This window comes from Pseudophryne corroboree, chromosome 3 (genome assembly GCF_028390025.1).
Source record: "Pseudophryne corroboree isolate aPseCor3 chromosome 3, aPseCor3.hap2, whole genome shotgun sequence".
Classification (NCBI taxonomy): Eukaryota; Metazoa; Chordata; class Amphibia; order Anura; family Myobatrachidae; genus Pseudophryne; species Pseudophryne corroboree.
This window is the reverse complement of record NC_086446.1, coordinates 157,735,548-157,761,043: the sequence shown is the minus strand read 5'-3', so window position 1 is coordinate 157,761,043 and position 25,496 is coordinate 157,735,548. Positions and strand designations below refer to the sequence as shown.

At 46.6% G+C, this 25,496-nt stretch overlaps 1 protein-coding gene across 4 annotated transcripts in view; it reads right to left on the bottom strand.

Moving 5' to 3' along the window:
- ANTXRL (ANTXR like) overlaps nucleotides 1-5,934 on the bottom strand; it is a 367,823-nt gene extending 361,889 nt beyond the window's left edge. The window contains exons 1-2 of one of the 4 annotated variants that reach the window (XM_063958515.1): nucleotides 5,735-5,820; nucleotides 916-1,076 (exon numbers count right to left, since the gene is read on the bottom strand). Coding sequence is in view for 1 of the 4 variants with exons in the window: in XM_063958514.1 (XP_063814584.1) it covers nucleotides 5,735-5,805 (71 nt within the window). In the remaining 3 variants the exon portion in view is untranslated. Of the gene's footprint in view, nucleotides 1-915; nucleotides 1,077-5,734 lie in introns of all 4 variants that reach the window. The other 3 variants (XM_063958516.1, XM_063958514.1, XM_063958517.1) reach the window with 3 other exon arrangements.
- Nucleotides 5,935-25,496: the final 19,562 nt, after the last annotated feature.

Here is a 25,496-nt window from a genome sequence, read left to right as displayed (position 1 = left end):
TAATTTCAGATCTTATCACTCTTGTCCTTGAAGTAGGAAGCAAAATCTTGTGCACTGATAGTGGCTGGTGAGTTGGCTGAGGGAGGGTTTAGAAGTGAATTAGATGTATTAAAAAGTAATTTGGGGTTAGAGGCTTGAGCAGAGATGAGAGTTTGGAATTATGTTTGTTTGGCAGTATCCAGGGCATTACGATAGGAGTGGTAGATAGTCTTATACGCGAGGATGATGCTAGGTGTACTAGATTTATACCACTGGCGTTCAACTTTACGTAAGGGTTTTTGTAGGGGTCTTGTTAATTTAGAGTGCCATGGTTGACCTACATATAGGCCTACATTGAGTGTGATGGGTAGCTGGAGCCACTTCAAGGACTATTTCTAGAGTCTGGTTCAAGTGTGATACAGCTGTCTAACCAGAAGTGAATACAGAAATAGGTGAGAACAGTTGTTGCAGAGAACTGGAAAGTTCTTGAAAAATGAGAGAAAGGAGTGTTAGTGAATTTTGAAACAGAGCATAGTCTGGTGAATACAAGATCAAGACAGTGGTCCTCCTGATTAGTAAAGGAGTCAGTCCATTAGGAGAGGCCAAGAGAGGATGTTAGAGAGAGTAATTCGGAGGCTTGAGCAGCAGATTTTGAAATATCAATTGTGATATTTAAATCACTTATGATGATGGTGGAGATGTCAGAGGATAGGAAGTGAGGGAGCCAGCCAGAAAAATCTTCCAGAAATTGTTTGGGTTGGCATAAGTAAAGGTGTTTTCCTGACTGGGAATGAAACGTGGGTCTAGGAAGATGCCAGATCGTACCCACCAGGGTGTTGGTGATAGGATAATATGTGTAGTAGAGAACTGTGTAACAGTAGATTAACCAGGCTGATAATGGATTGATACTCTAGGTTTAAATGACATACTCCTTACTTGGTAACTGTAATTTGGGCTGCTAGAGTGGCAGAACTTGGCAGAGTATTGACCAGTCTTAAACTGGGTTGTCTCTGTAGTCCAGAATCTGGGAGCACGCAGGACCGGATGCAGACCGTTCACCGGGATGGATTGTAGCTGTGAATAACCAGAAATATAACCTGTGAAGAATGAACGAACTGAAATTACCTTTGCAGCTAGAGATGTTCTTTGCACAGGTGTAGAGGTGTAGAGTGGGATCAGGAATCTGTGCAGCATTCAGTAACAAAACTGCACCAGCAGGATATCAGAATAAATTCAGCAAGCGCATAGCTTTAGCTTCACTCAGTTATGACTGAGCTAGACTTGTACTGGCGATGACTGGGAGACAGAGGCTAGGATATATACCCAGGACTGGCCAGGATTGGCTAAGCATCGTCAGGTCGCATGGAGTGGCTCAGACTGGTTAGAGATTGGCTGGATCGCGGTCCGGCGATTGTGGCAGCAGTATTCTGGATCCTAGCAGGACGGAAACAATGGAGACTGTACCCTGGGGATGAGAGTGGACAAATGTACTGTGCCCAGAGAGTGAGGTGGTAGGTGACTGGAGCGGTAAGTGACCCAGCAGCAAGGGTAACAAACTCGGCTTGTGAAAAACAGCGCATTAGCAAAGAGCGTCGGGAGCTGTGGGCAGCCTGGAGCACAGAGACAGCACGGGAAGGGGTGTGTGCCAAGGCTTCTCTGCCTTCCACTCACCAGCTGCTGGGGAGGGGCAAGGGCTGTCACTACACCAAACAGATGAGCCACTGAGAACAAAATGCTGTCCTTCCCTCCATGATTATATGATTTGGTCAGAAATACTGAATGAGTGTACCCTGCAATAGTTACATATTAAGCTTTTTAAAGTTATACTCCTAATCCTCCCTTAATTACCTAGTAACCAAAGGTATTTTCTTACTTAACGATTTTATCAGTTCAACAGTTTGAGTCTTTGGCAATAAAAACCAGCTCTCTCATAAATAATTGTAGTAGGGCTGTGACATCCCCAGCCAAGGCCGTATCTAGAGAGGAGGAGGCCTGTGTGCAGGCTCCATCTGGGCCCCCTCCTCTCTATCCGGCAGCGCTGCAGTCCCAAAGGGGACCTAGTGGTGTTCCAGAGTCTAGAACGCATGCACATATCTCTGGGAAAATGGTGTGGTGGCCAATTTCCCAGTGATTTTCCTACAGCGCATGCGTGAAACACCGGGAAAATGGTGCCGCGCCATTTTACCCAGTGATTTCTGCAGCGCTGTTGATGTACAGCGGTACTCTGGAGGGTAATATTAAAAGTAATAGGTGCAGGGTGTGCAGTATGGGCCTCTGGGTCCCGTCACAATGCACACATTATAAATACGCCAGTGTCCCCAGCCTATTACTGACATGGATGAGTTACAGACAGTAGTCTTGCTGGATCTCCATGTCAGCGCTGTCGTACACCAGGGAGGAAATATCCTATATAATAAAAGCCAAGTCTGCTCATCAACTCTGTTATGTGCACTGCCGGCCACTAGAGGCCGACACACACAACAAATTATTCCTTTGTGTGCTGGAAGCTGACACAGCTCAAAGTGAAAGTGAAACTGCAAGGAGATGTTACAGCCTCCTACCCTGCTGCTGCTAATATTAATAATACTGATCTGACTGTTTCACACTTGCTGCATATGGAGAGAGGGGACCGTCCATAGCACACTGACATCACTAGCTTTCCCTCTTAAGCAGCAGCAAAACCAGCAGCCAGAATGCGAGTAAGACAGTATGCACTGCAGGCAGAGACACAGGAATATCTTGTTTCATGAGCTACCGACAGAGATTTCTGACCAGAGGAGAGATAGAAGGGTGGAGAGAGCTCTTAGTGATGCAGGGATCCCAGCTTCTCCTCTTCCCTACCTGGGTGTCTGAGTCCTGTGTAAACTGTTAGGCAACTAAACCATTTGGGTCTAGAAACAGAGACACACACAAGGAGTCCTCCTGAGTCCTATCCCAGTGTGTAAGCAATACAGAGGCTGCTGCTATTCTTGCATGTAACAAGATACATGATTTTATTTTTCTATTTGTATTTTAAGGTTAAGTTGTCTTTGTTCCACTACAAGAAAAGTTTAGAAAATAGTTGTGTTTCGATTAGGTGGAGCTATAAACAGTACCCAGGCATTATTAAACTATTAGTTAAAACTAATATGCACCATTGGTTTAAATGTTATTTGGTGTTTTAAGCAACCCCTTAAAGCTTGGCACCCTAGAAAACTGCCTAGATTCACCTAGTAGTAGTGCCAGCCTTGGAACGATCTATAATCAGTGACATAATTTTTAACTTGTCTTATTTGACCCCTTTCTTCGATGGTAAAGCTGATTGTTTTAGGAATTTATCCAAAAAACATTGTGGTAAATGTACTTTCATTATACTGAAAAAAATAAAACTGAAAATAAAAAAAAGTTTTTTTAAAATGATTTTCATCTGTTGATCACCATATGCTGCATTACAATTTGAATAGATTTCTGCATACAAAGGCAAAAGCGAAGAATCCTACTGCCTGCCATAACCCTCTGATGTATTGGGCAAGGTAATATAATGTCCTATCACACACTGATAAATTAGCCCATTGGATAGGACACAGAGGGGCTAATTCAGACCCGATCGGTGCTGTGCTTTTTTCGCACAGCAGCGATCAGGTTTGAACTGCGCATGCGCTGGTGCCGACGGCTGTCTCAGCCCTGCAATTGCCTCTGCCTGATTGACAGGCAGAGGCGTTAGCTGGGAGGGAGGAAGTTGGCCGGCGGCATTTGGCTGGCATTTAGGGGGCGTGGTCCGGGCAGCGCAGGTGTGCTCGGACCTTTGGGGGGTGGGCCGTGGCGGCTGCATTGCGTCACATGCAGCGACGAGTAGCTCCCTGCAAGCGCGCAGGAGCTGCACTGGTGGGGAGCTACTCTTCAAGTACATGTGCGACAGGGCAGGGAGTGACATGCGGGGCAGACTAGCCCTGTGCTGGGCGTACCCCATACTTGCCTACTATTGAAAAATAGTTTCAGGGAGATTGTAGGTGATAGCAGAATGCACCGTGCGCCATTGAGGGGGCGTGTCATGTTCCACCCAAAGGGAGTGGCTTGCTCCACCTTTACATACAAACACACTGATATTATATGTCCAGAGCAATAAAGTCGTCACACAACTTTGTATAGCAGCCAATCAACACTGCTTTCACATATATTTATATTCGTTGTATTGTCTGTTATACGGCTGCAGAAAAAATAAACTCCTACGTATCAGAGTATTTTACATGAATACGCCAGCAGTGCTATTCAAATAAAGCGTCAGGTATCAATCCTGCATTCACATAACGTGCTCTATTAGTGCTGTTCATACAAATAAGTGTGTGGTATGACGAAATTCATCTCAGAGAGCATGCAAACCAAGAATTCTGCTATAAAGAAGAGTAACAAGGTTCAATGGCGCCAAGAGCAAATATAAAATGTTACTCCTTGAAAAGGTGACTTGTGGTGCTTGGATGGTTGAAGATGTCCCCAAACCCTGGGTTCTTCTAGAAAGGGGCTTAGTCTCCCCACTCCCATTAGCTGATGTATTAAGGCTCCCGGATTCGGAGGGTCTGCGTTTTGTGTCACGCTCCGCTGTGGCGTTATCAGCACGTAAGGCATGGCTTGAACTGGTCTCTAAAATGAAGGATGTCCATCTCCAAACGACGGATTTGTCTTTAATTGGTGTAGCCTCCCTCATCCCGAATTTAAACTTAGAAAAGGTGACTTGTGTTGTGGTCCCCCTTGTATTTTCTGTATAGCAAATCCCTCTGTCTGCACATTCGCCCGTAGTGACCCCATTCTCCGTATATTCCCCGTAGTGACCTCCCTTATCCATACATATCCCCGTACTCACCCCTATGTCTGTATATTCCCCACACTGTCCCTTATGTCTGTATATTCCCCGCACTGACCCCTGTCTGTATATTCCCTGTACTGACCCCATGTCTGTATATTCCCTGTACTGACCCCTATGTCTGTATATTCCCTGTACTGACCCCTATGTCTGTATATTCCCTGTACTGACCCCTATGTCTGTATATTCCCTGTACTGACCCGTCTGTATATTCCCTGTACTTACCACTATGTCTGTATATTCCCCGCACTGACCCCTATGTCTGTATATTCCCCGCACTGACTCCTATGTCTGTATATTCCCTGTACTGACCCCTGTGTGTATATTCCCTGTACTGACCTCTGTCTGTATATTCCCTGTACTCACCCCTATGTCTGTATATTCCCCGCACTGACCCCTATGTCTGTATATTCCCCGCGCTGACCCCTATGTCTGTATATTCCCCGCGCTGACCCCTATGTCTGTATATTCCCCGCACTGACCCCTATGTCTGTATATTCCCTGTACTGACCCCTGTCTGTATATTCCCTGTACTGACCTCTGTCTGTATATTCCCTGTACTGACCCCTGTCTGTATATTCCCTGTACTGACCTCTGTCTGTATATTCCCTGTACTGACCCCTGTCTGTATATTCCCCGCACTGACCCCTATGTCTGTATATTCCCTGTACTGACCCCTGTCTGTATATTCCCTGTACTGACCCCTGTCTGTATATTCCCTGTACTGAACCCTATGTCTGCATATTCCCTGTACTGACCCCTCTCTCTCTGTCTGCATATAGTGAGCCATCAGTCTGTGTAGTGACCACCTTTTTTCTTTATTATGGTTAATGAGTCCCAACCTCCCCACCACCACTTGTGTGTTACTTATTGGGCTCCTGTTCCCCTATCCAGCTCCCCCAGCAGTTATTTACTTACAGTAGTAGAAGAGCCCCCCTCCTTCCTGTCCTCCGCAGTCTCAGCTCCTCTCTGACAGGCAGCTGATTCATCAGCACTTCCTGATGCTGCCGGGAGACGAGTCATCGCATCTCTCTCACTTCCTCCTTGTGTGTTCCTCCCGCAGACAGCCGCTGCCGCCCACACTTCCTCTCTCTCAGTGCACTGCAGCTCGGCCACAGCCACCCACACAACCCCGTGGTGGCCGACCTTTAAGTAATATGACGCCAAGCGTCATTACATCTAACATGCAGTCCGTGACCCCCGCTGCCACGCATGTGAAATCCAGATTTGCGGAGAGGGACATAAAAACCGGGAGGTCTGCTGAGGTTTGCGGGGCAGCGGGAGGCTCATTTGAAAAATGGGAGCCTCCCGCTAAATGCGGGAGAGTAGGCAAGCCTGGCGTACCCCCGCATGTCAGGGAAGCTGATCATAGGGGATGCAGTCACTTTACCTCCAATCATAATCCCGACGGACTATATACCGACACCCATTGACCGATGGTCGAAATCCCGACAAGGTCTAAATACCGACACGGACTAAATACCGACATGTAAAATACCGACAAGGTCTAAATACCGACATGTAAAATGCCGACAGGTCGAAATACCGACACAAGTTTTTCATGATTTTTTTCATTAAAACCGACTTGTTCATACTTTACTGTCCCAGTGGACCTGGAGGGGGAATATAATAGTGTGCCGAGCGCAGCGAGGCACCGTGCCCGAAGCATGGCGAGCGCAGCGAGCCATGCGAGGGGACGCGGTACACTTTATATGGTGTCCATGTTGATTTATGTCGACATACACACAAAAAAACATCAAAAAATGCATGTCGGTATTTCGACCTGTCGGCATTTTACATGTCGGTATTTAGACCTTGTCGGTGTTTTACATGTCGGTATTTAGTCCGTGTCGGTATTTAGACCTTGTCGGGATTTCGACCATCGGTCAATGGGTGTCGGTATATAGACCGTCGGGATTATGATTGGCGGGATTTCATACCGATCCCGATCATAGATGTGCTAAGTTTAGCACATCTACGATCAGGTCTGAATTAGGCCCTATAAGCAGGACAGATTTCCTTAGTAAGTAATGTCTAAACCAATAATAGAATAATAATCTGTGGCATATTTTGCTGCAACACAAACACCCACTATGAATAATCGAAAAATGCAAAGAATTGTCCATTATTTGGATAAATTTAGATTATAAAAATATTCATGGATCATAATGTGGTACCCAGGACTTTGTGGAACTACAGGTCACAGCATGTCTGCTTGAGAATTGCTGAGGCAGGCTGCATATAACCCAGCACAGCCTTTTCCCTAGGAGAACCTGCAGGGACAGCATGGGTTAATGCAGCTAAGCGTGTTTTGCTGCTGAACAGGCATAGATCTCCTCACTTGCACCTGATTGGCTGCTCTAGGAGCAGAAACCCTGGATATGGAATGTTGGCCCAGACAGAGGGAGGTGATAAATGACCCTGCTCTTGTTTGCAGAGAGAGAGGACCCACGTGCTGCACTGCTGACAGGACCACAGAAGCCAGGGCTGGTGATACATGTGGGGATCAGGACAGAGACAGCCTCAGACAGAGTGTGAATTACAGCACCTCAGGCAGAGTGTGATTACAGAGCACGGTCCTGTGTCCTGGGGGTAATTCCAAGTTGATCGCAGCAGGAAATTTTTCAGCAGTTGAGCAAAACCATGTGCACTGCAGGGGAGGCAGATATAACATGTGCAGAGAGATTTAGATTTGGGTGGGTTATTTTATTTCTGTGCAGGGTAAATACTGGCTGCTTTATTTTTACACTGCAAATTAGATTGCAGATTGTACACACCCCACCCAAATCTAACTCTCTCTGCACATGTTATATCTGCCTCCCCTGCAGTGCACATGGTTTTGCCCAATTGCTAACAGAATTCCTGCTGCGATCAACTTAGAATTACCCCCCCTACGTGCACAACAACGTGACCCATGGAGAGCAGCCTCAGAAGTATGGAGCAGAGAACAGGGGAAACCCCTGTATCAGTGTGTTGCTGACAGCTGATGCAGAGTGGGAGGCCCTGTACAGAGGGAGAGAGATATCCCACAGCTCGATGCAGCAGTGTGTGAGAGACCTGAGCAACCTATACAAACGCTGACACTGACCTGCCTACCCCATATAATAGAAGTCTGGGGCCCCTGGTCAAGCCATTCACAGGGAGTGTTTGGGACAGTTATGGGACAATCAGTCTGTTATCAAGTTAAAGGAAACTTACACCAGTTTGTGGAGAAGCACTTACCAGTTTGGGAGGAAAAGTGTATTATTACTGCCAGGGACCACGCCTGTCACTGTATTCATTCTCATAAGTAACTTTATACTTTGGGGCTTTATCTATATATATGCATATATATCCCTACTTCAGCCACTTTGGCAACTATTGGGAAACTGTTATTCTACCCTGAGCTCAGGTGTATTGGAATTAGGTGACAGGAACATTGGTACAGTGATACATCCTTTAGAATGTAAGCTCTCATGAGTAGGGCCCTCTTCCCTCATGTGCTATTCCTTTCTCTTACTTTAATAATCTTCAACTGCACCAACTCCAGCAGACTTCTGCCACCTGATGCTTATTGCAGTGTCATCTGCTGATATAGCTATGTTTATTTACCCTGTATTGTCCTATATTGTCTTCAACTGTAAGTTGCTGTTTTCCTGTTTGATTATTTGTTTATGTACTCTGTAATTGAGCGCTGCGGAACCCTTGTGGCGCCATATAAATAAAGGATAATAATAATACAGAGAACTATTTCTCAGTGTTATGCTAGAAATAGGATTTTAATACCTACCGGTAAATCCTTTTTCTTAGTCCGTAGAGGGTGCTGGGGATGCTTCAAGAACCATGGGGTATAGACTGGATCCGCAGGAGACATGGGCACACTATAAGACTTTGAATGGGTGTGAACTGGCTCCTCCCTCTATGCCCCTCCTCCAGACTCCAATTATAGGAACTGTGCCCAGGGAGACGGACAATTAGAGGAAAAGGATTTATTTAATTATTTTAACTAAAGTGAGATACATACCAGCTCACACCACCAACACGCCGTACAACATGGCATTCAACAACAACACATGCAATGGCATGACCAATAACAGTCACAGGATGACTGAAAACATAAGCGTAACTATAACCAAACTGCAGATATAGTCCACACTGGGACGGGCGCCCAGCATCCTCTACGGACTAAGAGAAAAGAATTTACCGGTAGGTATTAAAATCCTATTTTCTCATATGTCCTAGAGGATGCTGGGGATGCTTCAAGAACCATGGGGTTTATACCAAAGCTCTAGAACGGGCGGGAGAGTGTGGATGACTCTGCAGCACCGATTGACCAAACAAGAGGTCCTCCTCAGCCAGGGTATCAAACTTGTAAAACTTTGCAAAGGTGTTTGAACCCGACCAAGTAGCAGCTCGGCAAAGTTGTAACGCCGAGACGCCCCGGGCAGCTGCCCAGGATGAGCCCACCTTTCTGGTAGAGTGGGCTTTCACCGATTTCGATAACGGCAATCCTGCCGTAGAATGAGCCTGCTGAATTGTATTACAGATCCAGCGTGCAATAGTCTGCTTGGAAGCAGGAGACCCAATTTTGTTGGGAGCCCACAGGACAAACAGAGCCTCTGTTTTCCTAATCTGCACCGTTCTGGTGACATAGATCTTCAAAGCTCTAACCACATCAAGAGACTTTGACTCCGCCAAGGCGTCAGTGGCCACTGGCACCACAATTGGCTGGTTAGCATGAAAAGATGAAACCACTTTTGGCAAAAACTGTTGATGAGTTCTCAACTCCGCTCTATCAGCATGGAAAATCAAATGTGAGACAAAGCCGCCAACTCAGACACTCTCCTTGCAGACTACAAGGCCAACAACATGACCACTTTCCAAGCAAGGAATTTTAATTCAACCTTGCGCAAAGGTTCAAACCAATGTGCTTGCAAGAATTGCAACACCACATTAAGGTCCCATGGTGCCATTGGGGGCATAAAGGGAGGTTGGATGTGAAGCACGCCTTTTACGAAGGTCTGAACTTCCGGAAGGGAGGCCAATTCTATTTGAAAAAAGATCGACAAGGCCGAAATCTGTACTTTAATAGAGCCCAACTTTAGGCCCACATCCACACCTGCTTGTAGGAAATGGAGCAAACGCCCCAGGTGAAATTCTTCCGTAGGAGCCTTCTTGGATTCACACCAAGACACATATTTTCTCCAAATACGGTGGTAATGCTTTGCCGTTACTTCTTTTCTAGCCTGAAGAAGAGTAGGAATGACTTCACTGGGAACACCCTTTCGGCTAGGATCTGGCGTTCAACCACCACGCCGTCAAACGCAGCCGCGGTAAGTCCTGATACACGCACGGCCCCTGGAGTAACAGGTCCTCCCGAAGAGGAAGAGGCCAGGGATCTTCTATGAGCAACTTCTGAAGATCTGGGTACCAGGCCCTTCTTGGCCAATCCGGAACAATGAGGATCGCCTGAACGCTTGTTCTTCGTACAATTTTTATCACCTTTGGAATGAGTGGAATTGGAGGGAACACATAGGCTGACTGAAACACCCATGGTGTCACCAGGGCGTCGACCGCTATCGCTTGAGGGTCCCTTGACCTGGAACAATATCTCTGAAGTTTCTTGTTGAGGCGGGACGCCGTCATGTCCACTTGAGGAACTCCCCAATGACTTGTCACTTCTGCAAAGACCTCTTGATGAAGACCCCACTCTCCTGGATGGAGATCGTGTCTGCTGAGGAAGTCTGCTTCCCAGTTGTCCACTCCTGGAATGAAGACCGCTGACAGAGCGCTGGCATGCCTTTCCGCCCAGCGAAGAATCGTCGTGGCCTCGGCCATTGCCGCTCTGCTCCTTGTTCCGCCTTGGCGGTTTATGTACGCCACTGCTGTCACGTTGTCTGACTGCATCAACACCGGCAGACCTCGAAGCAGATGTTCTGCTTGCAGTATGCCATTGTAGATGGCTCTTAATTCCAGAATGTTTATGTGTAGACAAGCTTCCTGGCTTGATCACTTTCCCTGGAAATTTCTCCCCAGTGTGACTGCTCTCCAGCCTCGGAGGCTTGCATCTGTGGTCACCAGGATCCAATCCTGAATCCTGAACCTGCGTCCTTCCAGAAGGTGAGAACTGTGCAGCCACCACAGAAGTGAAATTCTGGACCTGGGAGATAGAATTATTCTCCGGTGCATGTCCAGGTAAGACCCAGACCACTGGTCCAGCAGGTTCCATTGAAACACTCTGGCATGGAACCTGCCATACGGAATGGCCTCGTAGGCCTCCAACATCTTCCCCAGCAACCGAGTGCAGTGTAGAACTGACACATTTGCCAGTTTCAGAATCTGTTTTACCATGTTCTGTATTTCCAGAGCTTTTTTCACTGGAAGAAAAACTCTCTGCAATTCTGTATCCAGAATCATACCCAGGAACAACAGCCGTGTCATTGGATCCAACTGTGATTTTGGCAAATTTAGGAGCCAACCGTGTTGTTGCAGAATCGTCAGTGAGAGCGCAACATTTTTCAGCAATTGCTCCTTGGACCTCGCCTTTATGAGGAGATCGTCCAAGTACGGGATAATTGTGATTCCCTGCTTGCGCAGGAGAACCATCATTTCCGTCATTATTTTGGTGAAAATCCTCGGAGCCGTGGACAGACCAAACGGCAACGTCTGAAATTGGTAATGACAATCCTGCACAGCACACCTCAGGTAAGCCTGATGTGGAGGATAAATGGGGACATGTAAGTATGCATCTTTTATGTCGACCGACACCAAAAAATCCCCCTGCTCGTAGAGACTCCATCTTGAATTTGAATTTCTTTAGAAAGAAATTGAGGGATTTTAGGTTTAGAATCGGTCTGACTGAGCCATCCGGCTTCGAGACCATGAACAGGCTCGAATAAAAACCTTCCCCCTGTTGGGACGGGGGTACCGTGACAATCACTTGATTTTCACACAACTTTAGTATCGCAGCGCTTACTATCTCCCTTTCTGGAAAAGAAGCTGGCAAGGCCGATTTGAAAAATCGGTGAGGGGGCACGTCTTGAAACTCTAACTTGTACCCCTGGGTTATTATGTCTACTATCCAGGGATCCAGGTCCGAGTGCACCCAGACCTGACTGAAGAGTTTGAGACGTGCCCCCACTGGAGCGGACTCTTGTAGAGGAGCCCCAGCGTCATGCGGTGGATTTGGTAGAAGCCAGAGAGGACTTTTGCTCCTGGGAACTTGCCACATCCTGTGACCTTTTTCCCCGACCTCTCCCCCTCGCAGCAAGGAAGGAGGACCCACAACCTTTTTTGAATCTATTGGGCTGAAAGGACTGCATCTGATAGTGAGGCGATTTCTTCTGCTGTGCAGGGACATAAGGTAAAAATGAAGACAGACCCGCGGTAGCCGTAGACACCAGGTCAGTGAGGCCGTCGCCAAACAAAACCTTACCGTTAAACGGTAGAGCCTCCCATCGCCTTCTTAGAGTCAGCATCAGCATTCCATTGATGTAACCACAACGCTCTCCTTGCTGAGACCGCCATGGCATTGGCCCTTGAACCCAAAAGGCCAATATCCCTTACAGCTTCTTTTAAATATGCTGCAGCGTCCCTGGTGAGACCCAGAGTCAAAAGTACACTATCCCTGTCTAGGGAATCTACCTCAGATGACAAGTTATCTGCCCACTTTTCAATAGCGCTACTCACCCATGCCACAGCAACGGCAGGCCTGAGTAGCGACCCTGTAGTGACATAAATGGATTTTAGTGTATTTTCCTGCTTACGATCCGCAGGATCCTTTAGGGCTGCCGTGTCAGGGGACGGAAGCGCCACCTTTTTGTATAGACGCGATAAAGCTTTGTCTACCGTGGGGACTGACTCCCTCCTTTCACTGTCCCAAGAGGGGAACGGATATGCCACTGGAATTCTTTTGGGAACCTGAATCTTTTTGTCAGGATTTTCCCACGCCTTTTCAAATAGAGCGTTCAGCTCATAAGAGGGAGGAAACGTTACCTCAGGTTTCTTTCCTTTATACATACAGACCTTAGTATCAGGAACAGCAGGGTCCTCAGTAATATGTAGTACGTCTTTTATCGCCACAATCATGTACTGAATACTATTAGCCAGTTTTGGGTGTAATCTGGCATCACTATAGTCGACACTGGAATCAGAGTCCATGTCGGTATCTGTATCTACTATCTGGGCAAATGCACGTTTCTGTGACCCCGAAGGGGTCTGGGTCCATGACAAAGCATCTTCCATGGATTTCCTCCATGTTTGGTTCTTAACCTCAGATTTGTCAAATCTTAGTCAACTTAGTCACGTTTGCATTTAAAACACTCAACATATTTACTCAATCATCCGTCGGCGGTGCCGACACGGTCACTCTCACAGCCTTTTCTGTCCCCACTCCAGCCTCCTCCTGGGAAGAGCATTCAGCCTCAGACATGTTGACACACACGTACCGACACCCACAACCACACACCGGGGCTGTAGGAGACAGAAGCACAATAAAGCCTGCAAGAGGGACACAGAGAGAGTTCTGCCAGCTCACACCCAGCGCCTATCCCGGTACTGAGGCCAGTAAAGTGACTGCCCAGAACTGTTAGCGCTTTTTATATAAACCAATCTGCACCAAATTACTTGTGCCCCCCCATTTTTCATCCTGTTACTTGTACAGCAGTGTGGAGGACAGGGCCAGCGTCTCTGCAGCTTCTGAGGAGAGAAAATGGCGCTGGTCAGAGCTGTGCGGCTAAGCCCCGCCCACTACATGGCGCGCTTCAGTCCCGCTCAAATTTATGTTTATACTGGCGGGGGTCCCTTAACTAGTGCCCGGAGCACTGTTACCACTCATGCCAGTCTGATTTGAGGTCTCATGCTGCCCAGGGCGCCCCCCCCTGCGCCCTGCACCCTGCAGTGCTGTGATATGTGTGGGAGCATGGCGCGCAGCGCGGTACCTCTTCTGCCGTCACTGAAGTCTTCTTTCTTCTCATACTCACCCGGCTTCTATCTTCCGGCTTTGTGAGGGGGTGACGGCGCGGCACCGGGAACAAGCAGCTAGGCGTATCGCAGTGATCGAACCCTCTGGAGCTAATGGTGTTCAGTATCCTAAGAAGTAGAGCCCTTGAACTCTTAAGAAGTAGGTCTGCTTCTCTCCCCTCACTCCCACGACGCAGGGAGCCTGTAGTCAGCAGGTCTCCCTGAAAATAACAAACCTAAAAAAAGTATTTTTCTGAGAAACTCTGGAGAGCTCCTCAGTGTGCATCCAGTCTCACTGGGCACAGAATCTAACTAACTGGAGTCTGGAGGAGGGGCATAGAGGGAGGAGCCAGTTCACACCCATTCAAAGTCTTATAGTGTGCCCATGTCTCCTGCGGATCCCGTCTATACCCCATACCCCATGGTTCTTGAAGCATCCCCAGCATCCTCTAGGACGAATGAGAAAGACACTTATAAACTGTATGGTTAAAGTACTATTAGGTTGGGAAGCTACCCATGACCATAGAGTGGTGTATTCACATTGTGATATCTGCTATTTTATGTAGTATTCTCAGTGACGTGTTATTGACTACCCGAATTTCAAAGTTGTATATGTGCCGTACTTATCAGTATTACAGAATTGCAGACATTATTGGTAGAATTGTTAAGAAGGATTATTGCTGCACTCAGATCTTCTGCATAAACGTCTTGCATTTGTTTGTTGTGTACCCGCCGTATGGGTAGTGTTTCCCTCACCTAACTTACCTCTTCCATGTTCAAATAAACTGGCATCAGTGAGGCTGGTAGTATCATCACACAGTTTTGGTCCGTGTCTTAATACCCCCGTTACTATCTAGCGAACCTGAAGCAGGGGACATCTTCCAGGTGACTCAGCTGAAGTGGGGGGAAGATCAAGAAAGGTCAGTGAGTAACCCCTATATCGTGAACCGTACTTACCAGTGTACTACAATGACATTATTATTCTTAATGATTTTCAGTCCAGGTAAACTGTAGCATGGAGATTTGTTACATATTGGCCACTTGCTATGAAAAAGGGATACTTATTCACAGGTGTGGTCTGCAAGGTCGACAGTAACTAGGTCAACCACTATTGGTCGACAGTAAGTAGGTTGACAGGGTCTCTAGGTCGAGATGGTGTTGGTCGACAGGTCAAAAGATCGACATGAGTTTTTTTAATGTTTTTTTTGGTGTCGTTTTCTTCGTACAGTGACCGGGAACCCCAATTAGTGCACCGTGTCACTTTAGGCAAGGTTACTATTCCCAATCGTAGTCTGCATGGATCGTTAAGTATGAAAAAGATCAACAAAACAATTTTTTTTTTAAACTCATGTCGATCTAGAGACCCTGTCGACCTAATTACTGTCAACCAATAGTCAACCCAGAGACCAGATCCCCTTATTCACATGTATTTTGGTTGCATCCTGAGGGATTTATTATTTGTTACATCTGCTCTATAGCTACAGTGTCTAGGGCAGTGGTTTTTAAACTGTGTGCCCTGGCACGCTGGGGTGCCTCGGGGCACTTGCAGGGGTGACTTGGATTGGTGGTCCAGGACCAATTCAAACTATTTGTGGTCAATGTAATAGTCAAAACCAGAGCTGGTGGCTGTCATTCATAACATACAGTATGTCAACAAATAGAAGCAAATCTTTTTCCTCACCACACAGTTGAACCTAAGGATGATATATAAACACAATTTACTTAATTTAAATTTATTTCTACATTTCTGAATAAGAAACTTTGGTCATGGGGTGCCGTAAAAAATCTTCTGATACTCTAGGGCGCTGTGATTCAAAAAAGTTTGGGAACCACTGGTCTAGGGGCTTCTCTTTGCCATTTTTTTGTTTTGTTTAGACCTTTATAGGTTCTGATGACCCTATTGCCTCTTGTGGCCAAGAAGGGTAATTGGCTCCATAGATAACTTTTGTTTTATGTACTCCTTGGAGTATATTTAGTAAAGCTTCTAAAACAGACAAGTGGTATTGTTGCCCATAGCAACCAATCAGATTCTAGCTATCATTTCTCTATTTGCATTCTAGAAAGCGATAGAATAAGATTGGTTACTATAGGCAGTGCCAGATTAAGGTCCACTTGGGCCTGGAGCTGAAATTTATGAAGGGCCTATTGTGTGCTGCCGCAGGGGGTGTGACCAGTACACCAAGAGTGTGACTAGTGATGTGGGGGGTGTAACTAGTGTTGTGGAGGTGTGGTCAGCACAAGGGGTGTGGCCTGTACATATGGTGTGACTAGCGCCTTTCAAATATCTCCATTTCCCCTGCTCTTCACTTACATGAACATTGCAATGTGAGAGTCTATGAATGAACAAACCACTTGTTAATGTGACTGTAATACAGATGTAGCCATGCTCATCGTGGCTACATCTGCGCCGAACGAGCACTCTCGGCGCAGCTAGCCCAGAACTTGACAGTACAAGGTCCTTCCAAAGTGGGCATACTCTGCTTGTTCATACCGAGCTTACACCTGCCCCCTTCTTTGCAGCTCTTTGTGTGGCAGCAACCCCTCCTGACTATTATTTATTTATTACCAGTTATTTATATAGTAGAGATGTGCACTTGAAATTTTTCGGGTTTTGTGTTTTGGTTTTGTGTTCGGTTCCGCGGCCGTGTTTTGGGTTCGACCGCGTTTTGGCAAAACCTCACCGAATTTTTTTTGTCGGATTCGGGTGTGTTTTGAATTCGGGTGTTTTTTTCAAAAAACACTAAAAAACAGCTTAAATCATAGAATTTGGGGGTCATTTTGATCCCAAAGTATTATTAACCTCAAAAACCATAATTTCCACTCATTTTCAGTCTATTCTGAATACCTCACTCCTCACAATATTATTTTTAGTCCTAAAATTTGCACCGAGGTCGCTGGATGACTAAGCTAAGCGACCCTAGTGGCCGACACAAACACCGGGCCCATCTAGGAGTGGCACTGCAGTGTCACGCAGGATGGCCCTTCCAAAAAACACTCCCCAAACAGCACATGACGCAAAGAAAAAAAGAGGCGCAATGAGGTAGCTGTGTGAGTAAGATAAGCGACCCTAGTGGCCGACACAAACACCGGGCCCATCTAGGAGTGGCACTGCAGTGTCACGCAGGATGGCCCTTCCAAAAAACACTCCCCAAACAGCACATGACGCAAAGAAGAAAAAAAGAGGCACAATGAGGTAGCTGTGTGAGTAAGATAAGCGACCCTAGTGGCCGACACAAACACCTGGCCCATCTAGGAGTGGCACTGCAGTGTCACGCAGGATGGCCCTTCCAAAAAACACTCCCCAAACAGCACATGACGCAAAGAAGAAAAAAAGAGGCGCAATGAGGTAGCTGTGTGAGTAAGATAAGCGACCCTAGTGGCCGACACAAACACCTGGCCCATCTAGGAGTGGCACTGCAGTGTCACGCAGGATGGCCCTTCCAAAAAACACTCCCCAAACAGCACATGACGCAAAGAAGAAAAAAAGAGGCGCAATGAGGTAGCTGTGTGAGTAAGATAAGCGACCCTAGTGGCCGACACAAACACCTGGCCCATCTAGGAGTGGCACTGCAGTGTCACGCAGGATGGCCCTTCCAAAAAACACTCCCCAAACAGCACATGACGCAAATAAAAATGAAAGAAAAAAGAGGTGCAAGATGGAATTGTCCTTGGGCCCTCCCACCCACCCTTATGTTGCATAAACAGGACATGCACACTTTAACCAACCCATCATTTCAGTGACAGGGTCTGCCACACGACTGTGACTGAAATGACGGGTTGGTTTGGACCCCCACCGAAAAAGAAGCAATTAATCTCTCCTTGCACAAACTGGCTCTACAGAGGCAAGATGTCCACCTCATCATCATACTCCGATATATCACCGTGTACATCCCGCTCCTCACAGATTATCAATTCGTCCCCACTGGAATCCACCATCTCAGCTCCCTGTGTACTTTGTGGAGGCAATTGCTGCTGGTCAATGTCTCCACGGAGGAATTGATTATAATTCATTTTAATGAACATCATCTTCTCCACATTTTCTGGAAGTAACCTCGTACGCCGATTGCTGACAAGGTGAGCGGCGGCACTAAACACTCTTTCGGAGTACACACTTGTGGGAGGGCAACTTAGGTAGAATAAAGCCAGTTTGTGCAAGGGCCTCCAAATTGCCTCTTTTTCCTGCCAGTATAAGTACGGACTGTCTGACGTGCCTACTTGGATGCGGTCACTCATATAATCCTCCACCATTCTTTCAATGGTGAGAGAATCATATGCAGTGACAGTAGACGACATGTCCGTAATCGTTGTCAGGTCCTTCAGTCCGGACCAGATGTCAGCATCAGCAGTCGCTCCAGACTGCCCTGCATCACCGCCAGCGGGTGGGCTCGGAATTCTGAGCCTTTTCCTCGCACCCCCAGTTGCGGGAGAATGTGAAGGAGGAGATGTTGACAGGTCGCGTTCCGCTTGACTTGACAATTTTGTCACCAGCAGGTCTTTGAACCCCAGCAGACTTGTGTCTGCCGGAAAGAGAGATCCAAGGTAGGTTTTAAATCTAGGATCGAGCACGGTGGCCAAAATGTAGTGCTCTGATTTCAACAGATTGACCACCCGTGAATCCTTGTTAAGCGAATTAAGGGCTCCATCCACAAGTCCCACATGCCTAGCGGAATCGCTCCCTTTTAGCTCCTCCTTCAATGCCTCCAGCTTCTTCTGCAAAAGCCTGATGAGGGGAATGACCTGACTCAGGCTGGCAGTGTCTGAACTGACTTCACGTGTGGCAAGTTCAAAAGGTTGCAGAACCTTGCACAACGTTGAAATCATTCTCCACTGACAGGTACATTCCACCTCCTATATCGTGCTCAATTGTATAGGCTTGAATGGCCTTTTGCTGCTCCTCCAACCTCTGAAGCATATAGAGGGTTGAATTCCACCTCGTTACCACTTCTTGCTTCAGATGATGGCAGGGCAGGTTCAGGCGTTTTTGGTGGTGCTCCAGTCTTCTGTACGTGGTGCCTGTACGCCGAAAGTGTCCCGCAATTCTTCTGGCCACCGACAGCATCTCTTGCACGCCCCTGTCGTTTTTTTAAAAATTCTGCACCACCAAATTCAAGGTATGTGCAAAACATGGGACGTGCTGGAATTTGCCCATATTTAATGCACACACAATATTGCTGGCGTTGTCCGATGCCACAAATCCACAGGAGAGTCCAATTGGGGTAAGCCATTCCGCGATGATCTTCCTCAGTTGCCGTAAGAGGTTTTCAGCTGTGTGCGTATTCTGGAAACCGGTGATACAAAGCGTAGCCTGCCTAGGAAAGAGTTGGCATTTGCGAGATGCTGCTACTGGTGCCGCCGCTGCTGTTCTTGCGGCGGGAGTCCATACATCTACCCAGTGGGCTGTCACAGTCATATAGTCCTGACCCTGCCCTGCTCCACTTGTCCACATGTCCGTGGTTAAGTGGACATTGGGTACAACTGCATTTTTTAGGACACTGGTGAGTCTTTTTCTGACGTCCGTGTACATTCTCGGTATCGCCTGCCTAGAGAAGTGGAACCTAGATGGTATTTGGTAACGGGGGCACACTACCTCAAGAAATTGTCTAGTTCCCTGTGAACTAACGGCGGATACCGGACGCACGTCTAACACCAACATAGTTGTCAAGGCCTCAGTTATCCGCTTTGCAACAGGATGACTGCTGTGATATTTCATCTTCCTCGCAAAGGACTGTTGGACAGTCAATTGCTTGGTGGAAGTAGTAAAAGTGGGCTTACGACTTCCCCTCTGGGATGACCATCGACTCCCAGCAGCAACAACAGCAGCGCCAGCAGCAGTAGGCGTTACACGCAAGGATGCATCGGAGGAATCCCAGGCAGGAGAGGACTCGTCAGAATTGCCAGTGACATGGCCTGCAGGACTATTGGCATTCCTGGGGAAGGAGGAAATTGACACTGAGGGAGTTGGTGGGGTGGTTTGCGTGAGCTTGGTTACAAGAGGAAGGGATTTACTGGTCAGTGGACTGCTTCCGCTGTCGCCCAAAGTTTTTGAACTTGTCACTGACTTATTATGAATGCGCTGCAGGTGACGTATAAGGGAGGATGTTCCGAGGTGGTTAACGTCCTTACCCCTACTTATTACAGCTTGACAAAGGCAACACACGGCTTGACAAATGTTGTCCGCATTTCTGGTGAAATACTTCCACACCGAAGAGCTGATTTTTTTGGTATTTTCACCAGGCATGTCAACGGCCCTATTCCTCCCACGGACAACAGGTGTCTCCCCGGGTGCCTGACTTAAACAAACCACCTCACCATCAGAATCCTCCTTGTCAATATCCTCCCCAGCGCCAGCAACACCCATATCCTCCTCATCCTGGTGTACTTTAACACTGACATCTTCAATCTGACTATCAGGAACTGGACTGCGGGTGCTCCTTCCAGCACTTGCAGGGGGCGTGCAAATGGTGGAAGGCGCATGCTCTTCACGTCCAGTGTTGGGAAGGTCAGGCATCGCAACCGACACAATTGGACTCTCCTTGTGGATTTGGGATTTCGAAGAACGCACAGTTCTTTGCGGTGCTTTTGCCAGCTTGAGTCTTTTCATTTTTCTAGCGAGAGGCTGAGTGCTTCCATCCTCATGTGAAGCTGAACCACTAGCCATGAACATAGGCCAGGGCCTCAGCCGTTCCTTGCCACTCCGTGTGGTAAATGGCATATTGGCAAGTTTACGCTTCTCCTCCGACAATTTTATTTTAGATTTTGGAGTCCTTTTTTTACTGATATTTGGTGTTTTGGATTTTACATGCTCTGTACTATGACATTGGGCATCGTCCTTGGCAGACGACGTTGCTGGCATTTCATCGTCTCGGCCATGACTAGTGGCAGCAGCTTCAGCACGAGGTGGAAGTGGATCTTGATCTTTCCCTAATTTTGGAACCTCAACATTTTTGTTCTCCATATTTTAATAGGCACAACTAAGAGGCACCTCAGGTAAACAATGGAGATGGATGGATACTAGTATACTTATGGATGGACGAGCGACTGCCGACACAGAGGTAGCTACAGCCGTGGACTACCGTACTGTGTCTGCTGCTAATATAGACTGGATGATAATGAGATGAAATTAATATATATATATATATATATAATATCACTAGTACTGCAGCCGGACAGGTATATATATTTATTATGTAATGACTGATGACGGACCTGCTGGACACTGTCAGCTCAGCAGCACCGCAGACTGCTACAGTAAGCTACTATAGTAGTATGTATCAAGAAGAAAAAGAAAAAAAACCACGGGTAGGTGGTATACAATTATGGATGGACCAGCGACTGCCGACACAGAGGTAGCTACAGCCGTGGACTACCGTACTGTGTCTGCTGCTAATATAGACTGGATGATAATGAGATGAAATTAATATATATATATATATATATATATATATATATAATATCACTAGTACTGCAGCCAGACAGGTATATATATTTATTATGTAATGACTGATGACGGACCTGCTGGACACTGTCAGCTCAGCAGCACCGCAGACTGCTACAGTAAGCTACTATAGTAGTATGTATCAAGAAGAAAGAAAAAAAAAAAACCACGGGTAGGTGGTATACAATTATGGATGGACCAGCGACTGCCGACACAGAGGTAGCTACAGCCGTGGACTACCGTACTGTGTCTGCTGCTAATATAGACTGGATGATAATGAGATGAAATTAATATATATATATATATATAATATCACTAGTACTGCAGCCGGACAGGTATATATATTTATTATGTAATGACTGATGACGGACCTGCTGGACACTGTCAGCTCAGCAGCACCGCAGACTGCTACAGTAAGCTACTATAGTAGTATGTATCAAGAAGAAAGAAAAAAAAAAACCACGGGTAGGTGGTATACAATTATGGATGGACCAGCGACTGCCGACACAGCGGTAGCTACAGCCGTGGACTACCGTACTGTGTCTGCTGCTAATATAGACTGGATGATAATGAGATGAAATTAATATATATATATATATATATATATATATATATATATATATTATCACTAGTACTGCAGCCGGACAGGTATATATATTTATTATGTAATGACTGATGACGGACCTGCTGGACACTGTCAGCTCAGCAGCACCGCAGACTGCTACAGTAAGCTACTATAGTAGTATGTATCAAGAAGAAAGAAAAGAAAAAAAAACCACGGGTAGGTGGTATACAATTATGGATGGACCAGCGACTGCCGACACAGAGGTAGCTACAGCCGTGGACTACCGTACTGTGTCTGCTGCTAATATAGACTGGATGATAATGAGATGAAATTAATATATATATATATATATATATATATATATATAATATCACTAGTACTGCAGCCGGACAGGTATATATATTTATTATGTAATGACTGATGACGGACCTGCTGGACACTGTCAGCTCAGCAGCACCGCAGACTGCTACAGTAAGCTACTATAGTAGTATGTATCAAGAAGAAAGAGGAAAAAAAAAAACACGGGTAGGTGGTATACATATACAATTATATATATATTATATACAATTATATATATATATATATATATATATTAAACTGGTGGTGATTAATTAAACTGGTGGTCAGGTCACTGGTCACACTATCAGCAACTTGCAAGTAGTACTCCTAAGCAGACAATCACAATATATATTATACTGGTGGTCAGTGTGGTCACAATGGCAATGTGGCACTCTGGCAGCAAAAGTGTGCACTGTACGTTATATGTACTCCTGAGTCCTGCTCTCAGACTCTAACTGCTCCCCACTGTCAGTGTCTCCCCCACAAGTCAGATATACATTATACAGTCACACTATCTGTTTATCACTTCAGCAAGTAGTAGTACTCCTCCTAATGCTCCCCAAAATTACTAAAGTAAATAATACTGTGTCTCTCTCTACTCTAGTAGTCTCACTCTCTATAAACGGAGAGGACGCCAGCCACGTCCTCTCCCTATGAATCTCAATGCACGTGTGAAAATGTCAGCGACGCGCGGCTCCTTATATAGAATCCGAGCCTCGCGAGAATCCGACAGCGGGATGATGACGTTCGGGCGCGCTCGGGTTAACCGTGCAAGGCGGGAAGATCCGAGTCGCTCGGACCCGTGTAAAAAAAACTGAAGTTCGGGCGGGTTCGGATTCCGAGGAACCGAACCCGCTCATCTCTATTATATAGCGCACACATATTCCGCAGCGCTTTACAGAGACTATTCAGCTATTCACATCAGTCCCTGCCCAAGTGGAGCTTACACTCTATATTCCCTACCACATGTACACACAGACAGATTCACTCTAGGGTTACTTTTTGTTGGGAGCTAATTAACCTATCAGTATGTTTTTAGATTGTGGTAAGTAACCGGACCACCCGGAGGAAACCCACACAAATATGGGTAGAATATACAAACTCCACACAGTTAGGGCCATGGTGGGAATCAAATCCATTATTTCAGTGCTGTGAGGCAGTAATGCTAACCATTACACCATCCTTGCTGACTACAGCAGTGTGGCTCTCTGTGTTATTTACAATGAGTGGGGTATATATTGGAAGCGCACAGGCATCAGAATAACCCCTATAAAACCAGGTGTCCTGTGTCTGCAATAGTGGTGAAACATCAGCAGGGCTATGTATGGCAATCATAGAAACAAAGACCTTGAAACATAGTAACTACCGACAGAAACAAAATAGCAACATAGTGGTGTGCAGTCCTACAAAGGAAGATAATGTACAGTAAATTTCCATAGCACAGAGGCTGTCAGTATGTGGTATCAATAGGGAATCTATTGGAGAAGACTGACAACATACAGGACAGCATGCAGGCTATAAACAAAAGTAAATATGTGGGAGAACTATTATAATGCAATAACAGCACAGAGGGTATCACCAATAGGATGCGTCATACGGCAAGTAATAATAAGAATTTACTCACCGGTAATTCTATTTCTTGTAGTCCGTAGTGGATGCTGGGGACTCCGTAAGGACCATGGGGAATAGACGGGCTCCGCAGGAGACTGGGCACTCTAAAAGAAAGATTAGGTACTATCTGGTGTGCACTGGCTCCTCCCTCTATGCCCCTCCTCCAGACCTCAGTTAGGGAAACTGTGCCCGGAAGAGCTGACAGTACAAGGAAAGGATTTTGGAATCCAGGGTAAGACTCATACCAGCCACACCAATCACACCGTACAACTTGTGATAAATTTACCCAGTTAACAATATGAAAAAACAACTGAGCCTCACTCAACAGATGGCTCATAACAATAACCCTTTATTAAGCAATAACTATATACACATATTGCAGAAAGTCCGCACTTGGGACTGGCGCCCAGCATCCACTACGGACTACGAGAAATAGAATTACCGGTGAGTAAATTCTTATTTTCTCTAACGTCCTAGTGGATGCTGGGGACTCCGTAAGGACCATGGGGATTATACCAAAGCTCCCAAACGGGCGGGAGAGTGCGGATGACTCTGCAGCACCGAATGGGCAAACACAAGGTCCTCCTCAGCCAGGGTATCAAACTTGTAGAACTTAGAAAAGGTGTTTGAACCCGACCAAGTAGCAGCTCGGCAAAGCTGTAAAGCCGAGACCCCTCGGGCAGCCGCCCAAGAAGAGCCCACCTTCCTTGTGGAATGGGCTTTTACTGATTTTGGATGTGGCAACCCAGCCACAGAATGAGCCTGCTGAATCGTGCTACAGATCCAGCGAGCAATAGTTTGCTTTGACGCAGGAGCACCCAACTTATTGGGTGCATACAGGATAAACAGCGAGTCAGTCTTCCTGACTCCAGCCGTTCTGTTTACATAAATCTTCAAAGCCCGGACTACGTCCAGCAACTTGGAGTCCTCCAAGTCCCGCGTAGCCGCAGGCACCACAATAGGTTGGTTCAAATGAAAGGATGACACCACCTTTGGCAGAAATTGCGGCCGAGTCCGCAATTCTGCCCTGTCCATATGGAAAACCAGATAGGGGCTTTTACATGACAAAGCCGCCAATTCTGACACCCGCCTAGCCGAAGCTAAGGCCAACAGCATGACCACTTTCCACGTGAGAAACTTTAGCTCCACAGTCTTAAGTGGCTCAAACCAGTGGGATTTTAGGAAATCCAACACCACATTAAGGTCCCAAGGTGCCACTGGTGGCACAAAAGGGGGTTGAATATGCAGCACTCCCTTAACAAACGTCTGAACCTCAGGTAGTGAATCCAGTTCTTTTTGGAAGAAAATGGATAGGACCGAAATCTGGACCTTTATGGATCCTAATTTTAGGCCCATAGTCACACCTGACTGTAGGAAGTGCAGGAATCGACCCAGATGGAATTCCTCTGTAGGGGCCTTCCTGGCCTCACACCAAGCAACATATTTTCGCCATATACGGTGATAATGTTTTGCCGTCACGTCCTTCCTAGCCTTTATCAGCGTAGGAATAACTTCATCCGGAATGCCCTTTTCTGCTAGGATCCGGCAATCAACCGCCATGCCGTCAAACGCAGCCGCGGTAAGTCTTGGAACAGAGAGGGTCCCTGTTGCAACAGGTCCTGTCTGAGAGGCAGAGGCCATGGGTCCTCTGTGAGCATTTCTTGTAGTTCTGGGTACCAAGTCCTTCTTGGCCAATCCGGAACAATGAGTATTGTTCTCACTCCTCTTATTCTTACTATCCTCAGCACCTTGGGTATGAGAGGAAGAGGAGGAAACACATAGACCGACTG